The following is a 15781-nucleotide window of genomic DNA, read 5'->3' on the forward strand; positions in this document are numbered from 1 at the left end:
CACGGATGTCTCAGGGGGGTCGGCAGGGAGGTGACAGCGATGGAGCACAGCGTGGAGGGACAGCAGGTGTTCCCTGTGCTCCTTGGGGCCTGGCAGAGCCTCCCTCGTCTCCGTGCTGCTGGGGATGGTGGCTGTGCCTCTTTCAGGGGACACAGGCAGCAGCTGTCACCTGCTTTCAGCTGGGGCTGTGCCGCGCCGGTGACGCCGCGGGGACACGTGCGCTATCGAGGCCAGGAGGATGGGAATTCATCAGCAGCTGATCAGGAGGCTGGTGATGCTTCTCCTTCCTCCAGGAACGGGGTGAGTGATGGAAAGCGCTCCAGGGTGCGCCCTGAGAGGGCAGGGAGGGTGGGCTTAGGGGTGCTTTGAAAGGGATCCGTGCCGGGGGGGGATTCAGGGTGCCCAGGTATGGGGGGAGGAGTTGAAGAACAGATTAATCACGGAGATTTGGGGGAGAGCCCCTCGAGGGGAAGTGCCTGAGTGACACCTGGTCTTGGTGCTGCAAAGCCAGGCAGCACAGCCCCCTGAGGAGGGGGATGCCATCATCTCCAGCCCTGACTCTGGTGCTGAAATGTGAATTGCAGCACAAAAAGAACTACGTTTCCCAGTTTCCCTTGCAGCCCAGGGGAATAAGCAATTGGAAGATTTAAATAGACCAGGCCAGAAGCAACCAACCTTTGGCACAATGTTTTTCCCTCCTCTTCTTCATATCTATTGGCTGTCCAAGCTTTTTCCCTGGCACTGGAGTGGCTGCCAAGCCTGGCATTAATTTTCCTTCCAAGCTTGCTAGGCCCATGAAGTAAACAGCCATGTGCATTCCTTACTCTATATTTAACAGCTGCAGTCTGTGCTGGGGGCAACTGCAACAGAGGGGAACCTTTGTAGCTTCCCAAATTCACAGCTTGTGAGGGTGGGAGTGGGGGAAGCTTTCTGCAGGGAGAAGAGGGATTTCTCTCCTTCCCGGTATTTGCAAAGCAGGTTGCGTTAAAGAGAGACTGCAATGCCAGCATCCCAGCCACGGTCCAGGGCCAGAGACAGGAACAACGTCCTCAACAGGGCTGAGTTCCTCTCCCTGAATCAGCCCCTGAAGGGGAACCAGGAGGGCAGGAGCTCCAGCAGGAAGCAGAGCGGCCAGGCCGGGGCAGCCGGGGCCCAGAACGCCGGCCCCAAGGAGCGGCGGCAGTCGCAGCAGCTGCCCGAGGAGGACTGCATGCAGCTCAACCCCTCCTTCAAGGGAATCGCCTTCAACTCGCTGCTGGCCATCGATATCTGCATGTCCAAGAGGCTGGGAGTGTGTGCCAACAGAGCCTCCTCCTGGGGAGGTGCCCGCTCCATGATCAACCTGCTGGGGATAACGGGGCACGGCATCCCCTGGATTGCGGGCACGCTCATCTGCCTGGTGAAGAGCAGCACGCTGGCAGGCCAAGAGGTCCTCATGAACCTGCTGCTAGGTGAGTGGCAAACCTCCCTCCCTGCCGGGAAAGGCCAGCCCTCCTCCCAAGGGACAGCAGCACTGGGACTCCTCGTCTGGCTGCTCCCAGCATCAGGAGCGCTCGGGAAGCAGGGAGTGACCTTTAGGGTAAATGCTGCACTTGTTGGCCCTCCTAGTCCCAGGTGCTGGGGGTGATGGATGGCACAAGAAGGTGTCTAAGAGGGGTGGAGTAACCATGGAAGCTGGGGACAGGCATGGAGCAGGGACAGGCCCCTGGTGCTGCGTGGGGCAGGGTTGTCCTGTCAGACCGAGGGAGTGTCCGTGGTGGGAGGGTGGATACCAGCAGTGGTGTTTTTTATTTAATCTGTGGTCATCTGCCTTGGTGTTTGATAGGATATCATAAAGATATTAGTCTTTAATATCTGGATTCATTCCTGAGGATGTTATTTCCATCCCCTTGTCACCTTCTTGACCAGGCTCCACGTGATGGAGTCCTGTCACCTTCCCTGCTGCAGTTTGCTCTCACATCCTCCTTCCCTTGGGTACCTTTCTTGCTGCTGTCCCCATTTCCATGTGCTAATTTGACCCAGAGGCTGTGTAGGCAGGCTGGGATGCCTCTGGCTCTCCTGCCAGTCCTTCCTTGCATGGTGGTGGTCAGTGTCCCTGTTTCTGGAGGTTGGGATGTGTTGAAGGGTTTGTCCCACCAGGATGAGCTCTAGCTGTGACTTGCCTTAGATCCTGTCCCCAGCCTGCCCAGGCCACGTGTACCTGAGGACCTTGCTCTTCTTTCTCTTCTGCCTTTGGCACAGGGTCCAGTTATCCTATTTTTCCCTGTGACTAAACACCCTCTCCTCTGGCTGTGACCCACCCTGGTGTTCACCCTCCCTAAGAACTCAGCAATCCCACTTTTGGTTGGTAGGACAAATTGAAAACATTGGATTTAGACTCTTTCCTCTTCAGGGAGCATTTTGAGGCACTGTAGGGACACTTTATTTCACAGGCACCACAGGAAAGGGACGTCCTGTCTGCAGGGGCTGACTGTGATGTGACACAGCTCAGCAACGTGGCCCCAGGTTTGGGGTTTTTTTCACAAGTTCATCCTTCAGAGAGGGCTTGAAAAGCACAGTGGTAGCTGCCTTTTCTCCCCCGTGCCTTTGGAGGAGACTGTCCTGGTGCTGTGACATCTCATGGGGGATGAGATGTCCCCGTGGCAGGGAAGCAGCCAGAATAGCTCCAGCGTGATGCAGAGCCCGCCGACATCAGCAGTTCTTGCAGGGGCTCCTCGGTGCTGGGTCAGCCCCTCCTGGGAGGACAGGAGCCATTTAAAAGGGCACGAGGATGAAATAGCAGGTGACTAACAGCGGCCAGCACAGCTTCCAGATGTCTCTTGACCCAAGAGCCTCTGACGGGGTTGGAGCCTGAAAACTGACTGCTTTGACTCCAAAATATTTCAGATCCTTGCAAAGAGCTAGTGCCCCTCTTGGCTTAAAAATAAGGGAGGTTTTCTCATCCTTCTGTTGAGGACAGATGCAAAGCCACTTCAGGGTCATGTTCTAACTTTGTGGAGTGGTGGCTGGGAAAGCTCATCCCTGCATCACTACCCACACCTCCAGGTCTCCTGAGCTCCAATGTGGTGCCCAGGGACAAGCTAGGGGTTCTGGAGTCTTGCATCCTTGCCTAGACACAATACTTGCACCCCTCCTCTCCCCCTGCCAGACAGGAAATAATTGGTGTGAAGGCCAGTTCCATAGGTCTGGCAACCTCCAAAGGGCTCCACTGCTTCCTCTAAAAAGGCAGCACTGACTGGTGGGACTGGCCAAGGTGCCCTCAGCCTCTCTTGTCAGAGCTTCTGCAGGAGGACTTGTGTCACCCCACAGAGCAGATCTCTGCTGTGAGAGTGGCCTTGGGCTGATATTTAAGATTGCAGCCAGAAACTCTGAGTATGTGAGTGGCTGCTGCCATGATATCTGCACTGCTGGTGGAGAAGGAGCCTGGCTGGGAGCCTGGGGCTGGTGGACCTCGACAGGTCCCAAGAAAAGTGGGGTCTTGTGTAGACAGGAAGGTCGTGGCACCACTGCTGTGTCTGGCATCCTTGGTCCCTCTTGCTGCTGCTTTCCTGTAGTTCAAATCCACCAGGACGTGGTGAAAAGCTCTCCTGTTTAGGCACAGGTCAAAGGGAAGGGAACCTCCTGGTGCTTCCCTGCTGGAAGAGGGAAGTTGGGGTTGTCTGTGGCACCCCTTCCCTACCTCCCGGGCTCTCCTCCCTTCCCCTGGCTGGCTGAGGGTTTGATACATCAAGCAGAATTTCTGATGCAGTCTCTGGGCAGGGAGCCAGCCCATCATAGAGCACTTGTTTAGGATTTGCAATCAGGCTTCCAAGGCCAGGAGACAGGAGACTGCTGAAAGGGGACTGGGAACCTGGCAGGGGCACCACTGCAGATGGAGGAGGAGCTCCCACCAGGGCCTTTGCCAGCACATGTGGGGGCATTTCAGGTGAGGGGTCTGACCCTGGGATGCTCCATCCATCCCCACTGCAGATGCTGATTAGCAACCCCAAGCAATGTTTTCCCTCCATGTTTGTCATCTGTGATGGAATTTATTGATTCCCCTTCTCACAGTAATCTTTTCCAGCAAATGCCAAACAGCCAGAGAAGCACACACAGCCTGGTACTGAAAAGATGGAAGAAACCAGATATCTGTGCCCACTGTAAAAATCCCTCTGCCAGGACACACTTTCAGGAAGAATGTCTCAGCATCACCAGCCCTGGCTGAGCCAAAGTCAGGCAGAAGGTTCACAAACCCTTGGCTAAATCGAGAAAATCATAACTCAGGAAATCCCCCAGTTATAAAGTTCATTTTATTTGTCTACCAGTGTTGGAACTTTTAGGACTATTCAAGCTTTTCTCTGCAATCACAAGGGTTTTGTGAAAACTAAGGTGCTTAGAAAGTAATTTGAACTTTGCAGTCGGGCTTGCAGGGGGAAAGCAGTTATAAAACTTTCAGTAAAATGCCCAGATCTGCTTCAGAACCAGACAGAAATTCCATTAAACCCTGGGGGCAGCAGTACCTCGGTTTCTGGTTCTGATCCATCTGGTGAGGATGTGGATCCAAATTTAGTGATTCATTGACTGCAAAGCCAGCAAAGAACATTTGGATCATCGATCTAACCCACGGCAAAATACAGGCTGTAGCACATCCCTTAATTTATTCCTGTTCAATTTGTTAAGGGAAAAAACCCAAACACTCAATCTGATGTGCAGTTACAAGTGAGGGTGAACTTGTCAGAGCCATTTCTGTATTACTGCAGTGGTAGGGATTCTCACAAGTGCTTTTAGTTGGACTCTTCCCTTCATTGCGTCTCCATACCCTTCTCTCTCCAGCTCTTTCAGCCAACATCTCTTCTGCCTTTCAGTATTTTGGATAGTGCTCAAGTAATTTCTTCACCTCCTATTTATTAAGCTAAACAAGATTGATCTCGTTGAACTGATGGTCTTTGCAGATCCAGGCACCTTCTCACTGCAGCGGGGATGGAATGTGGTCACTGGGCATGGAATATGGTTGCCCACCCAAAGTGGTCACTCCAGTGAGGCCCCTCTCTTGTGTTTACAGCCACACCACTGCTGTGTTTAGTTATTTGCCATCCAGCTGGGTGCCTTTGCTGTTGGGAGGTACCTGCTTGGGTCGTCCTTGCATTCTTGCATGTAAAATTGTGTTTGTGCTTGGTTTGAAGTACCAGGAACTGGTTCTGCTGTGGTCACGGCTCTCTGGAACAGGCATCCAGACTGGGAGAAGAGAAAGCCTTTGTCCTCTCTGTGCTTGCTGTCTCAGTGACACTGGTCCCCGTGCTCAGCCACCTCCAGCTGGCTCTGCATCCCCTTGGAGGGGCAGGATGGCTCTTTGGTGCTGTCACTAAGCATTTATCCCGTTAAGCACAGCACTGCCTCAGGGCATGGGTGTATCACCCAGCAGTGTGGGCTGGGGATGGGTGAATGCTGCAGGAGGAAAGGAGGGAGCCCAGGGCAGCTCCTCCGTTCCTGGAGGTCAGCAAGGAGGAAGTTCTTGCTCTGTCCAGCCTTCTTCCTGAATACTGACCTAGCTTTACTCTGACCAGGAGCCAAGCCATGATCTTCTGAAGCATAGTCCCTGCAGACCCCCTAAGAAAGAAAATTATAAATTCGTATATATGGTCAGAACTCTGTGGTCCCATCCTGGCAGCTTCCAAGCAAGACCAGATTTGCAAGAAATTGGTGGATTAGGAAGCAGAGAGAGAAAGAAATGCCTTCACCAAGCCCCTCGAGACCCCAGTGACCCTGTTCTGACAATGCAGACGTGTTTCAGGTATTGTCGTGCTTCTCTTTGGAGGCTGTGTGATGAAAAATCCAGACAGTGCAACCCAGTGCTGGTAAAGGTCACAGGGTGAGATGAGATGAGATGCCCAGGCAGTGCAGAGGAGCTGATCCTGTCAGCTGAGCCTCAGGGCAGCCCAGACCCAGCAGAGAGGCTGGGGAGCTGCACGGCAGATGGATCAGTCTGAACCCAGCAGAGCTGGCTCAGCCCAGAGCCCCAGAGATGGTTTGGGGCCAGATGTGTCTATTTTTTTCCCCTTTCATTCTTGCACTGTGAGAGGAGGGATTTCCTGAGCCAGGCAGGGCAGAGGACATTGCATCAGGGATGGGCAGAGCAGCTCAGGAGCTGCAGAACCATCCCTCCTTGGGCAGCCTGGCACATGGAGGGGGCTCAGCCTCTGTCCCACTCCCCTCCCAGCCCTGCCAGAGCCCACCAAGGTCTCACAGAGCCAGCAGCACGTTTGTCCAGTGAGGTGGAAACATTTCAGTGCCAAATAACCCAACACGAGTGACCCATGGAAGGTGCCAGGCAGAGGGAACAGCACAGATGCCCCTGCATCCAGCATTTAGACACAGGTCCAGCCTGGCATTAAACACTGCTCTTTATCACTCCAGGCTGCTAATCTGCCTCTGTTCTGCCCAGATACAGCAGCTGAAGCCCGTGGTCTTTGGTGGGTGCTGTGCTCAGCCTTCATCCCTTCACAGCTGATGAGCTCAGGCATCGCTGAGCAGCTCTCCCGGCTTCCCTGCCCCCCTTCCTGCCTGCTTCCTCCACAGGAACGTGTCCTGCTCCCTGCAGTGTCCCCTCGGGTAAAGGACAGGCAGGGACAGGCTGGGACTCATCAGGCTGGAGCAGGCCCTGGGGTATTTCCAGGGGCCTGCAGGGTGTCTCCATCAGACCCATGGTCTGATCAGCCCCTGGCTAGCAGGCAGCAGCGATTTGCTCAGGTGCTGGCTGGCTGCTGGGGATGCTGTGAGCCCTGCAGGCAGCAGAGTGCAGCCCTTGGGGAGCGTGCAGCGAGCTGGAGTCCAACCCTGGAGCTGGAATCCAACCCTGGCAGAGCCAACAGCGAAACCCAGCCTGAACGCAGAGCAAAAGAGAAAAGAAGTGCGAGGGCTGTTGAATGGGAAGAGGGGGAATAAACATGGGAAATGAGTCATCCTTGTGTCTGTCACTCCGGGAACAACTTCCCTTTGCCCCTGCCTGCAGCTCAGAGGGGACAGGAGCTGCTCCACTCGGGCAGAGCTGGAGAAGCAGAGGCAGGCTCTGGCCCCAAGGGAGCTCCCAGGAAATGCTGAGTGTGTTTGCCTCAAACACGCCTTGACAGGAGCACTGGCTGGGAAGGGGAAGCTGGGGGAGTGAGGTGAGTTGTTGGGAGGAGCAGCAGGCAGGGAGAGCCCGGGTCTCCTGCTCCGGGTCAGGATGGGTGGAGAATGGGGTGGGAAAGAGAGGAATCCGATGAAATCTCCTTTTTTCCTCCACTTTGAGGAAACCTCCATGCTTTAACCTGGAACAGAGAACCATTTCCATCTGCACAGGGATGCTGGCAGATGCACCTGATCTGGGTGCACACAGTATCACAGCATCAGACCCTTTTTTAAATTTTTTTTTTTTTTTTTTTTTTTTTTTGCCACCCAGCCTCATTGAAAGCAGTGGGGTGGAACTCGAGCCCAGTCTGCACTGAGGCCAAGCAAGGAGCCCAGCCTTTGTGGGCTGGGCCATGTTGCTGCTCCTCAGCCCAAGGCACTTTTCTTCCTGCAGCTCATCCCATACAGTGCTGCAGGTGCTGCTGCATGTGGCTCTGGGACCTGTGCTGCTGCCATGGGGTGCAGGAGCATTTCAAACTCTCAGAGCCCTTCTGGGAGGCAGAGGAGCCTCCTCAGGGCTGCTCAGCTCCTTTTCCCCAGCAGCACGAGCCCTTTTCACTGTGCTCCCCCTCCTGCCTGCATCTCCCCAGCCTGTGCAGCCCCCAGTGAAGAGCTCTGCTCAGTATTTGATGCTGAGCACACATTTCCCAGCTCCCAGGGCACAGTGTTTCCAAGAGGAGAACTCCAGGCAGCCTGTGTTTGCACTCAGGGCTGCTTCTAATCATCTAGAATATAGCAAATCTATTTTTAGTTGTTGTGGGGTTTTATTTTAATTAATTGCACAATTCTGCTTTCCACTATTTTATCACCTCCCCATGACCACTTACCCCACACTGATGTTTGTTCAGCCAAAAAATAACCCCCCTCAAACAGCAAAATGCCTGATTCATTGGCTCTTCAATGTGTCATGCCATCTGTGCTTTTTGTCAGCTCTTACACCCAATAGTGCCACATTTGGGGAACAAAATGGAATGGAGGGGTTCATTTCCAGAGTGGACCTCTTCGAGCTGCCACTGACTCCACTGGAGAGAGGGTGAAGATTCTTTTGAAACCTGCATCTTTCATTAATGTCAACGAGATAAGGCTGCAAACAGCTCATTTTCCAGGTCAGGGAGCCTAATGCCTGCAGGAGATTTGGGAAGTTCAGAAGGAGTAGGAGGGGGCACATAAGTTAAAAGAAAAATGGGGGGGAAAAATAATGAATTCTAATTATGGAACTAAAGAAATGGTTTCCTGGGACTGGTGGCATTTGTCCAGAGCTCACTGATAGATGAGGGTGGGTAATCTGGGCAATAGAGCACCTTCCAAGCCTGTCTTGGAGGGCCAAGACACATGGCCTCAGCAGCTGCAGTGGGGAGCACAAGCCACCTCCAGCAATGAGGTGTCCCCAGCTTGGCTCTGCTCTGTGCACATCTTGTCTGAGGCACATCTGCTCCCACACTGGGATCCTCCTGAGCCCGTGTAATGAGCTCACACTTCATTCCTGGGCATTTCCCTCCCTGTTTTCCTGTCCCCATGTGCTCAGCCGTGGTTCTGGGAGGCTGAGTCCAGCTTGTGACTGTTTCTGAGCCCGAGCTCAAGGCTGGGCTCTGGAGAGCAGCCTTGTCCCCTGCAAGCAGCCCCATGTGTGTGGATCTGGAAGACATCCATCACGTGGATCTGGGCTGCAGGAGCAGATGAGGCCAAGGGCTTTTTTGGCTTTCTCCTCTTTTCCTTCCCCCCCTGCCCCTAGAGCTGCACCCAGGTTGTTTTTCAGCTGTGGTTTTGATAACATGTTTATATAAACACCCCAGCTGGAATCTGCCTCCCTCCCTGGAGACACTGCCTGCCTCCAACCTGGAGCAGACCATGTCCCCAAGGGGGCTCACACCATCCTCAGCCTCCTCCAGCCTTAAGGGACAGCAGCAGAGATGCCACCTCGGGGACAGAAAGGACCTTATGGTGGCAGGGGACATCCAGCTGCTTAAATTCATTTTAAATTCAAGCATTGGGGTTTGGTTTGGTTCTGCTGCTGATGGTTCAGGTTTGTCCTTGTGCCCTGCCTGCACAGGGCTCCTCTCTGCTCACCTCTCTGCTCCTAATGGGCTCCTAATATTTGGTGGTAGGAGCAAGGCAGATAATTGTTTTCCTTTCCTTATTAATAGATATAAAATGCCTGCCCAGGGGGCTCACTTTCAGCTCATTTACTGTGCATCTGATGCCAGATGTTGGCTTTTTACAACGCCAAGGTGATCTCTGATGCTAAAATTGTCACAGGCAAGACAAGACTTGCTCTTTGGTTTTGTGTTTTAAGGAAATTGTAGATGTTAATGTAGGATTTGGGGACTGGGTGGTTTTGTGAGGAAATCTGAAGGATTGTTTCCCTTAACATCAGGTCAACAGGGAAATTCCTGATCTTTTTCAGAAAAATGTGAAAGGAGCAAGAATGGGCAAGAGCTAATCCTTGCTTTAGTCTCAAATACAGCACTACCTGGATTTTACATCCAGTGATGCCTCTGGTTTAAATCCAGTGCTACTCTGGGGGGAAAGGCATGATGAAAAAAAAAATGCTCCACATTAAAATTTCTGGCTCCTCTCATCTCAGCCTCAGTCAGGTGGCACTCTGCCATCCCTGCTGTGCTTTTGACAGCCCCAGGGTCCCCAGAGAGCAGTGCAGGCTGGTGCATCAGCTGCAGGCTGCCTTCCATGGGCTCTCCTGGGGCTGGGTTTGCTCCAGCCCCAGCCAGGGCAGCCTGGAGGATTTGCAGGGCTCTGAGAGGGACCAGGCAAGGACAGAGCCAAGGTGCTGCTGCTGGTTTGCAGGTGGCAGGTGCAAGGCTCAGGGGCTGGGGGTTCATCAGCTGGAACAGTCCCCAGTGCAGACACACCCACCTGCAGCTGGAGCACCGAGGGGACCCGATAAAGTTAACCCCTTAGCTGCCCAATGCTGTGCCCACCCGAGGAGGGAGGATTTGATGTGCATGAAGGGGAGGAAGGAAGCGAGCCAAGGTCTGAGCGGGTATGGAGGTCATGGATTGTCAGGGAATAGGGCTGGGGAGGGGGCTGCTGGCCAGTGGCACTGTCTGTAGCTGTTCCTGAAGGATGGGCCCCTGGCAGCAGCAGCAGCTCTGGCTGCTGATTCACCCTGCCAGTGCTGGCAGCAGCAGGAGAGGGAGGGGGAACAGCAGAGACCAGCACTGGGCAGGGGGACAGCAGAGACCCAGCAGTGGGCAGAGGAAGGGGAGCAGCAGAGACCCCAGGGCAGTGGGACCCCCCGCGCCCCAGGGGCCAGGGCTGGCTGCTGAGGCTGTTTCATAAAGAAATCTCCATGAGAGGAACTGAAAGTGCAAGGGGAAGTGACAGAAAAAGCACCAGACGAGGGATCTTCGGTGTTTTTTTTTTTCTTTTAACGGCAAATTAAGCCCTGGTTTTAATGCTGTCATGCCTTCCAATCTTGAAATGTGGGCAAACGAGGCTTTTTGCTTTCTGTGCATCATTTGACGAAAATCAAAGCTAGCAGTACTGAAGGCCCATTTTATTCATCTTCTGAATGAAAGGATTATTAGAACTGCTCTTTGGCTTGTTCTCCATGCCCTGAACACCTCCATGCACACATGCCTGCATCCCTCGAGTTGCCCTGACATCACCTTTGACCGTAAAAAAATATTGCCAGTGCAAAATACTGACAGGCAGTGGTGACCACCACTCGTTGCTAAAGCACATGGCACTTGTGCTGCTGATCCATGGGCAGGTTTGGTGGGAAATGGTCTCTAGGGAATTTATTGAACACCATGGAGGAGACACTGGGATCTGTTGGGGTGCCCAGACTCCTTCCAGAGCCCTGGCTTGGCTTCTCAGCAATGCAATTGGTGCTGACTTCAGCAGAGCAGCTTGGGCCAGAGTCTTCTCTTGGCAGCACTGGTGCATCATCTCTCTGATGCTTCTGGGTTCCCGAGAATTTGATGAGTCTGGGTTCCCAAGAGAGCAACGTGGGGCTTCAGTTTCACACAGTTCTCGTCCAGGGTGAGATGGGACTGGTGGGAAATGCAGCTGATGAGCTCTGAAAATCATCTCCTGAAGCACTTTGCTGGATCAGGGCTGTGGGGGGGTCACTTAATGGGGTGAGGAGTTGGGCTGGCGTGATTTGGGAAGCTCAGCATGAGCAGAGCCCTGTGTAGCAGGGCAGCCCTGTAATGGTCAGCCAGGCCTGGGCTCACAGCATTTGACCTTAGCAGGGAGCCAGGGTGAGTGGCTGCTCCAGGGCTCCACAGCCTGTGTCTGAAATCCCTCCCTCCCTTTCTCCCCACAGCCAGCTTGTCAAAAAAAAAAAAAAAAAAAATCAGCAAATTTGATGCAAGCACTCTGCTGAGTGTGGTGGGGGTCCTGGTGGGCTGCAGACCTCCCCCTGCTCTCTCCCTGCCTGCTGGTCACATCCAGCAGGAGCTGGGCAGTCCCTGGTTGTCCTTGTCCTCCTAAACCCATTGTTATGCTACAGGCCACTGGTGTGACTGGCCTCCTTGCAGCCCCTTGCCAGCTGCAGCCTCAACACCTTTGTTCAGTGCCACTCATGAACCTTTGCTGTGTGGATCTCCTGCTTTTTGTGTCTGTCCTGGATTCCTGCTATTGCCCATGCCAGGGAGGAGCTGGTACCCAGATCTTTTCCGCTGCTCCACAGCTCTGAGACCCCAGGGCATGCATGACCCGTTGGGCAGAAGGTTCAGGGAGGTCCTGCTGCTCCACTTCCCCATGCAAGATGCCCTGCAGATGAGGGAGAAAAGCAGTGTGCCATAAGGAGAGGGTTTTGCCAGGATAAATACCAGCCCCTTCCCAAAGCAGTGCTGGAGCTGGGGGTGGCACACAGGGAAGGTGGGTGAGCAGAGCTGCTGTGACAGCTCCTCACTTCCATCTCCTGCCAGGTGCTGAGCAGGCAGGTGGAGCTGCCTCCCATGTGCCATCTCATTTCCCATCCCCACCACCACCACAGTCCCATCCATGCTCCTGAAGCCTTGTCAGCTCTCAAGGAATGGTCTTTACCAGGGTCTGGGAACCAAACAATGCCCCTGGCATTCCTGCTGAGGGAGCAGGCTGTGCTGGTGATGGCAGATATGTCCCTGTCATTGCTGCAGGGAGCTGAAATCAGCTCTCTGACTAATAGGAGGGTTGGGGAAAAGCAGATGAGGGGATTAAAGAGAAATAAAATTGATGCTAGGAAATAGAAATGACAGTACCTGTCGGCTGGGACGAGGCGGGTGGGCTGAAGAGGAGGGTGATGTAGACAAGTGCTGATGGGTTTCACTCCTGGAGCTGTTCAGGAAGAAAGGTGGTTTGGTGTAGAGAGCTGCAGCTGCCTGTGCCATCACAAGCCCAGTTTGCTGGGGCTGGGAGGTGTGGTACCCCAAAGCATTTGCACAGGGAAGGGGCTCTGTGGGGTGACTTGTAGGCAGAAAGTCACAGGGAGCAAGAGGTGAGCAGAAACAAGAAATAGGTCGTGGGTGTTTGATGCTTTGGCAAAGGAAGAAGGATGGGATGGGATGGGTGGGGGCTGTCTAGGAGGATGTTGCCCACCCTCCAACACACTGTGGTGCTGTTCCTAACACAGGAGCCCATTTTTCTTTATTGTTCCCCTTGGCTCACTGGCTCCTAATGCTCTTTTCTTAATGAAATCTGGCAGCATGGTGAGGAATCTGCCAGCGTGGTGTGATCCCCTGGCTGCTCTGAGCAGGAGGAGGTGGTGGGCTTGGGAGAGGACAAGGGACAACCCTAGAAAGTGCTGTGGGGCACCTTTCCTCCAGCAACTGCTCACTGCAGCCTGGTCAGCCTGGCACAGAGCCCCAGGCAGAGACCTTGCTGCACGAGATTTCTGAAGCACGAGGTGGAGGCAGTGTCAGGAACACCCAGAGTGGTGGTTTGAGGGCCAAAAGAGTTTCAATTTTAGCTTTGCCAGTTGCTCTCTTCCTGCCCAGGTGGGTTGGTCGCCTCTGTGGTTTGGGGTTCTTCTCTGTCAGAGGGTGACTGTGGTATTTGCCTCCTCTGTGGGCAAACTGGGAGGGTCCATCAACATTTGGGTGGTGACCTGAGGATGGAGAAGTTGTGTAGAGCTGCACCATGGACATCTGACCAGAACCAAAATTTGTATTCAAAGACAATGACAACCCTTTAGTGTTATGCCTTGAAAATTGCCCTCAACTCTTCTGTCTCTCACTGTTCCCTCTCTGTGTCCTGTTTTGTAGCCCTGCTGCTGGATATCATGATCGTGGCAGGCCTGCAGAAGCTGGCCAAGCGGAAGGGCCCGTACGACATCAACCCTGGCCTGTTGGACTACCTGACCATGGACACCTACGCCTTTCCCGCCGGGCACGCCAGCCGCGTGGCCATGCTCTCCAAGTTCTTCCTCAACCACCTGGTGCTGGCCATCCCTCTGCGCATCCTGCTGGTCCTCTGGGCCCTCTGCGTGGGCCTCTCCCGCGTCATGATCGGGCGGCACCACATCACAGACGTCCTCTCCGGCTTCGTTTTCGGCTACTTGCAGTTCAGGCTGGTGGAGTTGATATGGATGTCTTCCAACACGTGTCAGATGTTGATATCCATCTGGTGAACGTGGAGGACTTGGGAGCTAGAAGATACTTTGAGAGTCCCCCTCCCAGTATTTTCTACGTGTTGTTTGTTGGAAGCAGTTGTAACTTCCATGAGTAGTGGTGTTTTATAATGTTGCTTCCCCACCCTTAAAAAAAAAAGTTTCTTGTATTTTAGAAATCAAGGGCCATACCTGTGTTTGGCCATATTCTCAAGCTGTGTTTGGACAGCAGCCTAATTAAGCTTTACAGGTGAAAGAAATGAGCTCCATGTCTGCCTTCTTTAGGTGGCTCACATTGGCACCTTGATATGTCCTCAGGATGGGCAGTGCCTGAGAGCTTCCTGAGAACACATTTGTGAACTTTTTAGATGATAAATTATTTTGGCCACAGTGCTTTTTTTTCTTTTTGTAAGCCCAGCAGTTGTGTCTTGTACGGAGTCAGGACACTGCTGGTGCTTTACAGATAATAAATAATCATAAAAATCCTGCCCTGTTTGGTTCTTATCATGAGGGAGGGGAGAAAACGAGCCCAGTGTGGCTTTGAGATATACACTCAGCATGGAGCAGGTCCTGAAGTCTTGCTGCCCAAGGGGATGCAAACTTTTGCTTTGGGTGGGGTGGGCCTAGGTGGGTGCTCAGGACACTGAAGGAAAACCTGTTCTGTGAGGGTGCATGAGGAGTTTTTGGTCTGGTAAGGGACACACGATGCCCTGACATGGTGCTGTCTCTTCCCATTATTGACAAATGGCCTCCTTGAAGCCTGGTGGATCCTTATCCAGGTGATGGCCATGCTCAGCGTGCTGTCTCCTAAATAGATCCCTCCTCATAACTGCCATAAGAAAATCCCATGTTTTGAACAGAATGTTCCAGTTCTCTGTGGCCTAGCTGTCTCTAGAAGACAGTTTGATGCTTGGCAGGTGATGGATACTATCAGACATAGCATCTTTCCTGACCGGATGAATCCTGCAGAATGGAGAGGTCCTGTCATCTCTGTCCTCCTGTGGATCCCAAGAAAAATTCACCAGGCTTGCAAGGCCAGGGAGGAGTCAGCTGGGTCCTGTGCTGTCATCTCACCCTGCACATTGGGAGCCCTCTTCCTACAGGGGCTGGTGAGAAGAAGACATTCAGCTAATGACTGTTGCAAGCTGCTGACATTTGTTGCTCTTTGATGATTAATATGAAAAGAAGCTAAACAGAAAATCTATCCCTGGCATGTGTCTCCAGCTGGGATGTCAGCACAGAGCCCTGGGAGCTGCTGGCTCCGAGGCTGGAGCAGGAGCATGGTGAGGGGGGCATCCATGTCCTTCAAAGGCAAGCCTCCCACGGAGCTCACAGATGAGCTGTCCCCTGGGAAGGGCTGTCACCGAGCGTGTTGGGAGAGGGGAGAGCTCAGGGTTGTCCCTGGAGGCTGGAGCAGCAGCAGGCAGAGCAGTGGGGGTGGCGGGTGCTGTCCTGCTTCCCTCCTGCTGCTGTGTGTGGGAGCAGGGATGTGCCACCCTCCCATCAGGGTTTTCCTTTGTCAACCTCCTTCTCCTGCGAAGATTTCTGTGAAGAAGTGAGCTGTGGTGCTTTTTCTTCCTTCCAGGCACTATTACACGTGGCAGAGTTTATCCTCATCCCTAGCAAGGACGGCAGCACGTTCTGAGCTCTGGCTGTGGGTGATGCACCAAGGTGCAGCTGGAGATGACAGGTTCCTGAAGGGGCAGGGAGCAGGTGATGCCTTTTCTCCCATGGCTTTGTGGGAAACACTCACTTTGTAGCTCCAGAATTTACTGAACCTTTGCAAATCGATTGGATGATTCTTCAGCCGTGTCACCAGCTCCAGGATTCCTTGCACTTGTGTTGTCTTCCCTTGGAATATCCAGGGTGGCAGAATGGCTTTGTAGGAGTTGCTCCTGATCTTTGCTGGTGTTATCAGGAGAGCATGGCCTGGAGAAGCTGCCAGTGTGGGTTAGATCAGCTGAGCTGGTCTCATCCCAGCACTTGGTTGCAAAGCAAGGCAGGAGAGCAGGGGGAGGTGAGCTGGGGCAACTCCCAGGGGTAAGCTGGGATTCACAGGCTGGGGCTTTCTCCCACAAAGAG

At 53.5% G+C, this 15781-nt stretch overlaps 1 protein-coding gene across 1 annotated transcript; it reads left to right on the forward strand.

Annotated features, from left to right (window-relative positions):
• The first annotated feature begins 808 nt into the window (after positions 1 to 808).
• Positions 809 to 14185, forward strand: PLPP7 (phospholipid phosphatase 7 (inactive)). Its single transcript, XM_039720308.1, has 2 exons — positions 809 to 1451; positions 13356 to 14185. Exons 1-2 carry the CDS (start codon positions 1001 to 1003, stop codon positions 13718 to 13720), a joined length of 816 nt encoding a protein of 271 aa, XP_039576242.1. The 5' UTR covers positions 809 to 1000; the 3' UTR covers positions 13721 to 14185.
• Positions 14186 to 15781: the final 1596 nt, after the last annotated feature.

The sequence above is a fragment of the Passer montanus genome, unplaced genomic scaffold (genome assembly GCF_014805655.1).
Source record: "Passer montanus isolate IOZ18808 unplaced genomic scaffold, ASM1480565v1 scaffold43, whole genome shotgun sequence".
Taxonomy (NCBI): domain Eukaryota; kingdom Metazoa; phylum Chordata; class Aves; order Passeriformes; family Passeridae; genus Passer; species Passer montanus.

Coding starts and splice junctions, on each gene's coding strand:
- PLPP7 (XM_039720308.1), top strand. CDS start 1,001: ATGCCAGCATCCCAGCCACGGTCCAGGGCCAGAGACAGGAACAACGTC. Junction 1,452..13,355: donor CCTCATGAACCTGCTGCTAG/GTGAGTGGCAAA, acceptor CCTGTTTTGTAG/CCCTGCTGCTGGATATCATG.